Below are 8,590 nucleotides of genomic sequence, written 5' to 3' on the forward strand. Positions count from 1 at the left end.
CTTCAGCTCATTGGCTGCTCACTGCCAAAGTCACAGAATCATCTGCCCGGGCCATTCCAACGTTATCTCCAAAGACCTGTTTGGTCCTTCCCTAGTAACCTGGGCCCACATTGCCTAAAACCCTTAGTTTTCTCATCTCTAAATGGAGCTAATAATAATAATAGCCGCCATCCTTTGAGTACTAACCAGGTACTAGGAAATTCACATAAGTTATTTCTAAGTCTGCAAAGCATAGCTTTTTATGTCTCACTGATGAGGAAACAGAGGCTCAGAGAGTTAGCACCCAAGGTACAAGTGGTAGATTGGATTTTTAGATTCCCTAATAGGGTTATACATCCACAATCCTTGCCATGTGACTTTGTAGCACCTCCCACTGTGGGTGGAGTTTATTCCCTGCCCCATCAGGGTACTGTCCATGTGACCAGCTTGCGCCAGTGGACTGTTAGTGGAAGGATGTGATGGGAGTAGAGGCTTTAAACGTACCATGTGGGTGCCTCAGTGTTCATCACGAAAAGAGCAGGCCCCAGGTAGTTGCTGCCCTTTTCATCTGGACCTTAGAATGAAAGCAGAACAGACTTGAGCCCAGCTTGTGGCCTCGAACCAAGGCCAGCTGGCCCACTGCCTGAAGCAGAGCTCACCAGCTGAGGCCAGCCCATATCTGCAGAGCTGCAGCTACCTGTGAGCATTTGCTGTCATAAACCATCAGGTTTGGGGGTTATTACTGCAATAGCTGACTAATACAGTAGCAGAGCTGGGATGAAGCCAAAGCCCTTCCTGTTTTCTCTATGGCCTAGGCTGTTGGGAACTACAGCTGAGATAATTCAGTAAAAATGTCAGGCAGCGGGCTTCCCTGGTGGCACAGTGGTTGAGAGTCCGCCTGCCGATGCAGGGGACACGGGTTCGTGCCCCGGTCCGGGAAGATCCCACATGCCACGGAGCGGCTGGGCCCGTGAGCCGTGGCCGCTGAGCCTGCGTGTCCAGAGCCTGTGCTCCGCAACAGGAGAGGCCACAGCAGTGAGAGGCCCGCGTACCGCAAAAAAAAAAAAAATGTCAGGCAGCAGATTTAAAAATTCAGAACAAATGCTGCTAGTTGTTATTGATTTTAGTCAATGCTACATTTAAAAAATTAAAGACACTGAGCCATTTCAGGTTATTGGGGACATGTAGAAGTTACAGTGCCCAGGCTTCTGAGAGAGACATTCACCAAGCAAAGTAAATCTCTTCAGTAAAAAGCAGCTCTCATAGGCACCCAACATTTTAAAGCTTAGAACTTATTTTCCTACCCATCATCTCATTAAACCAGTCAAAGACCAATGACGTAGAAAGAATCATCCCCATTTCATAGATGAGTAACAAGCCCAGAGAGGTTAAGTGACTTGCCTAAGATCACACAGCTGAGGGAATGACAGACAGGATTTGAATACAGTCTGCTTGCTCCAGTCCAAGGCTTCTAATAACTCTAGATAAGTCAGCTTCCGCCCCCACCTGTTCAGCCCTGCATCACTCCCCAGCAGCATGGGGGCCCATGGCAGATGAAACATGCTCAGGAAATGCAAATGGAAGGCAAGAAGGCATGAAAGGAGTCGAGCTGGGAAAGGGTGACAGCAGCTTGCTCAGGCAGGGCCTGAATACCTTTGCGCCAGAAATTAAGATGTCAATCAGGGGTGGCTCCCAGGCTCCCCCACCTACTCACCTCCTAGGCACTCAAACACACCCTCGGGGAGCCATGCCCTGGCAGAGAAGACAGGAGAAGTGATAAGTCTCCCAACACAGTCCCTCAAATACGCAGCCTGGAAATCAGGGTCAGGCAGCCCTTAGCTTACCTGCAAGTGGACAGCACCTCAAACACCTACTTTACCTTGGCGCAAAGGACCCCACAGGTACACGGATGTCCTTTCCCCTCAGCTCTCCTGGAAAACACTTCTCTCACTCTCCCCCACCTCCTAGTTAGCCCAGAAACCAGACTATAGTCTCGGAGACTCCATTCATTCTAGAGGTCCTGGGACATGGCCTTCCACATTCGACTGTATGTTTTAACTATCTCTGAGTCAATCAAAATTAAAACACTGACATGTATGGGGTTTCTTTTTCCTGATTTTTTTTTTTTTTTTTTGCCACACCATGAGGCATGCGGGATCTCAGTTCCCCAACCAGGGATTGAACCTGTGCCCCCTGCAGTGGAAGCGCGGAGTCTTAAGCACTGGAACGCTAGGGAAGTCCCTCTTTTTCCTGATTTTAAAGTAGTTATAGTATTGATGGCACATTAGGGACTTATTGTGCACTTGAAAGACTTTTATATAGTGCCTCCCATAGACTAGGTCCTGTCCTAAGTAAACCCTTTACAAGTATCAATTCATTTAATCCTCACAACAACTCTACAAGGTAGGTACTTCTATTATCCCCATTTTACAGATGAAGAAACTGAGGAACTTGTTCAAGGTCACACAGCCAGTGTGTATGGCAGAGGCAGAATAATCTCCTCCATCCTTTGCTTTTCTGAGTGTGTTATGTAAATCATCTCTGCCTGAGCTAGGACAATGTTGGGGTAGGGTAGGGGAACACTCTGCTTTTGACGCTTAGCACCCTGTTTGGATGTGCTCCTTTCATTGCCTGTGCCTGGCTAGACTGAGGGCAGAACTGTGTCTCTGAATTAACACCGTGTCCAGCATAGTGCCCCTCACCTAGTGGGGCAATGGATGTCGAATGAGGTGAGGCATTATCCCCACCTTACCCTTCACAAAGAGGCTCAGAGATTCTGACCTGACCAAGGGCGCAGAGCTGTAAGTTCTAGTCAGCACGAACGCAGAGCCTTTCTGCCACCAGATTCCGTGCTAAATATAACACCATTTATTCTTTGTAGTGACTGCATTATATTCCCTTATTCTTTGTAGTGACTGCAGTATATTCCTGATATGGTTACCATAATTTATTTAACCAATTGGCAACAGTTAGATAAATCTTGACAACTTTGCACTATCACAAATAGCTGCAATAAAATCTTTGTGTTTATCTTTGCCCACCTCTATGAGCATTCCCATAGCCTAAGTCCCTAGACTGAGATTGTTAGGTATGCACATTTTTTTGGTTTGTTTTTGTTTTTGGCTGGGCCACACAGCTTGTGGGATCTCAGTTCCCTGACCAGGGACTGAACCCAGGCCACGGCAGAGAAGGCCTGTAATTCTAACCACAGGCCACCAGGGAACTCTCGGGACTGCACATTTTAAGTTTGGATACGACAAGGTTACCATCTAATCATGTGGGCCCAATTTACCATCTCCCCTCTCCCTAAGGTATGGGAGGACCTGTTTTCTACGCTGTGTGTGTTCAATTTTAAAACTCCCCAGAGACTGTATTAGGGATTTCTGGGACAATTTCTGAAGGTGACTACACTGCACAGAGTTTCCCTTAACAGAATCTACCCTCTCCTTGATATCGAAATTGGTTTGATTTTGGAGACCTTTTTAAAAAGCCTTCTGCAGTTCATCCCTCTGGGAGCAAGGTCCAGCTCCCCATGTCCAGGAAGTCCCTATGAAGCCAAGCAATCAGGTCTAAACTGCATTAGGCTGTTGATGCAGAGAAAAGCAGGGGTTTGACAAAGTGCACCCAGAGATCAGCTCCCCGATCACTCACCGGGAAGCCAGCTGCCACCTAAGCTGAGTGGGAGCTTTCTTTTCACGTTGTGTCCTTAAATAAATGTCATAACCAGCTTGGGAAGAACTTTTCATCTAGTGGAGCAAAGAAATAGAATAGAGCAGAAGAGTTGATGAGGTTAACCAGTCTGTGCCCATCATTTATCAGATAAGGAAGTTGAGACCCAGAGATGTTGAGTGACTTGGTCAAGGTCACACAGAAGAGCAGAAAAAGCAGTGGTGGAAGCCAGCTCAAAGCCGGGCATTCGCACTTCTAGCTGAGTGCTCCTTATAATACAGCAGGGCGCATCCAGGACCTCCACTGACAGTCCTTTCAGTCTGCCTTTCTTCAATCTCTGTTGCTCTTGAACATGAGGGGAAAGTTAGGTTTCTTGAGAAGGGATCTCTGGATGAAAATCATGGTAGCTCACCTCCGAGCCTTTGTGCATGCTGTTCTCACGTCCTTGGAGTCTGTTCTCTGCCTAACTGCTTGAACTCCTTCTCATCCTTCAAGACCCAAAAGAACTATGTTCTGTGAAAATATCCCATGATTCCCCAGGGCACCTGGTTGTCCCCTGTTCTGTGCTCCCAGGCCCTGACCTTGGCCAGCACTCGGAACACTCTATGGTGGTTGTTGACTCCTTATGCATCTTCTCCAGGAGTGAAAATTCCTCAAACGCACAGAGGTAGGAAAATCAAACTTTGCAACCCCACGCACACCTTAAGCTCTGAAGGGATGGATTTTTTTTTTTTTTTTTTAGATGCTAGGCGAACTCTCCAAGGCCAAGCAGGCAGCTGAGCCAAGGTTGGAACTCATCAGTTTGATTTTATTTATTTATTTATTTATTTATTTATGGCTGTGTTGGGTCTTCGTTTCTGTGCGAGGGCTTTCTCTAGTTGTGGCAAGCGGGGACCACTCTTCATTGCGGTGCGCGGGCCCTCGCTTGTTGCGGAGCACAGGCTCCAGACGCGCAGGCTCAGTAATTGTGGCTCACGGGCCCAGTTGCTCCGCGGCATGTGGGATCTTCCCAGACCAGGGCTCGAACCCGTGTGCCCTGCATTGGCAGGCAGATTCTCAACCACTGCGCCACCAGGGAAGCCCCTGAAGGGATGGATTTTGGACCACAAGCTCCAGGAGGGAGGGAGTTCATTATCCTGTCCTAGCTCCTGGCTCACAGGATAAACTCAAGAAGGGTTTGGTGCTGCCGACGGAATCTGAACAGGGAAGTTCTGCCAAAGGAGGAGCTTCAAATCCTGGAGCCATTGGGCTTTTGACAGATACTACCTGGAGGGGCCAAGCAGGTCAGGCTGACGGACGGGAGAGGGCGCTAAAAGGTACAAAAAGTCCTCACGCGCGTACAGGCCTCCAGGGCATTTTCACAGATGACCTCATTTGAGTGAACTTTGTAACTGCTCTTGTGTAACCTTCCTCTTACTGCCAAGAAAACTGTTCCCAAATCCGGCTGATCCAGACCTCAGGACTCTGAGACGTAGATGTGGCACAGAGGGAAGGAGTAAATCAGGCTGAGAAATACATGACAACATATCCTTAGGTTACAGGATTGAGTAGAAAAAAAACAAGAGTGACTACAGCCTTGAAATTCCCCTATACACAACAAGTAGCTCCAGTAAGAATTACTCTCCTTTCATAAAATGGGCTGAGCTCTCCTGGTTCTGGAATTGAGGGTTTTGGAAAAGAACACACGAAATGCAGGAATGTGGGATTTCATTATCTCTAGTTTAATTTGCCTGTTTACACACATGATCTGTATGTGTACATAACAGTGGTAAGAGCCATTCTCTAAATACAATCTGGTACTCAGACTATGACAGATGCATGTGGAAAACGAGGTGCCAGTGAATGAACCTCAACACAGAGAGACAAACCAAGCACGGTGGTAATCTGTGATCACAGATGCCCTCAAAACCCTCTTGTTCAGCACCTGGGGAACAGACACTTTTCAAAAGACAATACAAGCCTAATTCAACAGGACACCCAGACCCCAAAGAACATATTAGTTTCCCTGCCTTCTCCAGAGGAGCCATAAAGCTCTAAAGGCTTAATCAAGAAAGAGGAGGCAGGAGGGTTATCACCTGCTATGCACATGTGCTGGGCATTTTACATACATATTCCCTTCATCCTGACAGTACCACTTCCATTTTACAGATGGGGAAATTGAGGCTTGACCAGGGTCAGACACGATTTGGACCCACATCTCGCATTTGCCTAAACTTTCAGCCTTGCCATGCTGTGTCACACAGGGATTGAGAGCATGTTCCCTAGAGACAGGCAAAGGTGCTAAGACTGAACAGGAAGTGGCAGAAGACTCATCAATATACAAGATTCGGTTGGGCTTCCCTGGTGGCGCAGTGCTTGAGAGTCCGCCTGCCGATGCAGGAGACGCGGGTTCGTGCCCCGTTTCGGGAAGATCCCACATGCCGCGGAGTGGCTGGGCCCGTGAGCCATGGCCACTGAGCCTGCGCGTCCGGAGCCTGTGCTCCGCAAATGGGAGCGGCCACAACAGTGAGAGGCCCGCATAACCACAATTATTAAAAAAAAAAAAAAAAAAAAATATACAAGATTCGGTAAAATGGACGCTTTCCACGGAGTCACTGTAAGGCTGAGCCTGAATCAGACCTGCAGGAGAGAAATGTCTGGACATTTAAGTGAGACAAGTGAACTTCTGGCGTCACCTCGTGCCTGTTGCCTTTTGGTGCTGAACATGAAACGTAGGACAGATGTCAATCCCTTCAGCAAGCCCCTGCCACCCACCCCAGCCCCACTTCCACCACCCCCGTTTTCAGATGTGAGCTCCAGGGGGCAAAACAATTCTCCCGGGGCCCATCATAGCTTGCCAATGCTCCCAAAGCACCATGGTGACACCTTCGAAATCTCACTGTCAGGTGTTTCTGCCACCTTTGAGTACAATGTATCACACCCCACATTTTGATCGATATAGGTTAACCTGTGGCCAGATGAGATACGAACTACATATTTTAAGTACATATTTATATGCAATACATTTTACACTGAAGATTTTCCAGACCTCAAACTCCTACCAACCTAAGCTTGAGTTAAGCCAGGCAAGTGCAGTGCTTATCAGTTAATGCTATTACCAGGCTTGACTGGGGGGGGGGGCGTCAAAGAAGCTTCCAGGATGATTATCCAAAATGCAAGGGGCTTGGTTTGAAAGGCTTAAGGAGACACCCTGAGAGAGGGAAGGGGTATCTTATCACAGAGCGGTAACTGTGCCTTTGTGGGGCAGAGGGGACAGGGCATCTCACCACTCCCAGCACTCCCAAGGTGAGGGCCACACAAGGACACGGCTGGACATTGAGGAGTACTGCCAAGGGGAAATAAAAGGTTGAGTTCAAGGGCAGATGGACAGGCCCATTTGGTCTGGTTTCGGTGGTGGTCCAAGTAAGAGGAGGGGGGGGGGGCCAAAGTCAAGCCGCCATTTATCAGGGACATTTTTGCAAACAGGTTGGCTTCTTGCCATCAGAAGCAAGGGAAGATATTTTCGTCCACTTCTGACTTATCATAACCTTGTCCAAAAGGGTAAAAGTGCTTTGGGCCACAGCAATGAACAGAAGGCTTATTATCACACAACTCTGAAGCACGATTCAGTCTACACCACTGACGTGTGGTCAGGGGAGGTCAGTGCAAATATGCATTTTGCAAAATTACCCTGACTCAGCTTAAAATTCAACAGGTTATTAAAACGTCTGCTTTCCGGTTTTATTCTTAACAGAGAAAAGAGTCCCGTGAGCTTGAATTCAATACCGTAAGCCAAGAGTGTTCTAAAAACCCCTCAAAGCAATCTACACGTGTGCCAAAGTGCAGAGTCGTGAGTTATTTTCGGGAGTTCTGCCAACAAAGAACAAACGCCATGATTCTTATCAAAAACTATAAAGCATTCACTCACAATGGGGGGGGGGAGAAGTAACCTTACTGCTCCGAACACCAATATATAATAGACAACATGGACAGAAAATTATCAATGTTCGTTACCTAAAAATCATCCAATACTCTGTCGCAGAGGCACTCCAGTTTAACTGTTTTGGTAGCTAATCACAAGCCACTTGCAATATTTGACATTCCACGGATGAAATAAATACTACAACCAGAATGTGTCTGAACAGTTGGCTGCTTTATAAAGAACCCTGCTGGAAATAAATGCTTTTGCAAAACTGACCAGAGGGAATTACTGTTAAATAACAGCATTAACAGCCATTGACACAGAAGACAAGGAAGAATCAGGGAGCATCTGATGGCAGCAGAAGAGAGTCCTGAGGCCCCGGCCCCACTTCAGCCACACAACAGAGGCTTTCCCGATCCCGCCCTCTCGCTGAGCCAGAGCTTGGCCCTCTTCGGCCAAAAGGGATGTTCCAGATTAAGGTCAAGGCTTGCCAGGAACGCAAAGTGCCTGACTGGGAGTGGCGGTGCTTGTGACACAGGGCGATACCACCAGGGACAGTCTGGGGCCTGACCTGGCTCGCCCCCCTGACTCCACCCCACCCCCACCGCACACACTGCCCAGTAAGCTTCCTCCCGGAAGCGGGGTCAATAATTTAGTCGACAACTAAGAAAAATAAGTGGAAAATCTATTAGCCACTGTCCTGCTGTCATCCCTTTTGCTTCTCTTTTATTTCTTGTAACCGTCTTGCTTCAGATTCAAACTAGAGCTCTGGGGAGGAAGTCCTGGAGAGAAGGATTTCAGATACCAACACCCGTACGTCCCGTACCAGCCCAGCAGACCGAACAGGGTGCCAAACACTTTCTGGGACAAGTTGTGAAAGTAAACGGCCGTGCACAGAAACATCCACACCCAGATGAAGGTCAGGAGGCCCAGGGCGACCCCCAGGGTGGTGATGGCCGCGTGAAGCCAGTGGCTTTGGGCCGTCCTCAGCTCGTGCAGCACAGCCATCTCCTCCACGATCATAAGAGCACAGAAGGTCAG

The 8,590-nt window shown here is 48.1% G+C and overlaps 1 protein-coding gene across 1 annotated transcript in view; it reads right to left on the reverse strand.

Moving 5' to 3' along the window:
* Positions 1 to 7,424: 7,424 nt before the first annotated feature.
* Positions 7,425 to 8,590, reverse strand: part of FITM2 (fat storage inducing transmembrane protein 2) — a 3,759-nt gene continuing 2,593 nt past the window's right edge. The window contains 1 exon segment of the mRNA XM_007464767.1: positions 7,425 to 8,590. Coding sequence (XP_007464829.1) covers positions 8,276 to 8,590 — 315 coding nt within the window. The 3' untranslated portion in view covers positions 7,425 to 8,275.

This window comes from Lipotes vexillifer, unplaced genomic scaffold, assembly GCF_000442215.2.
Source record: "Lipotes vexillifer unplaced genomic scaffold, Lipotes_vexillifer_v1.1 scaffold53, whole genome shotgun sequence".
In the NCBI taxonomy this organism is placed as follows: Eukaryota; Metazoa; Chordata; class Mammalia; order Artiodactyla; family Lipotidae; genus Lipotes; species Lipotes vexillifer.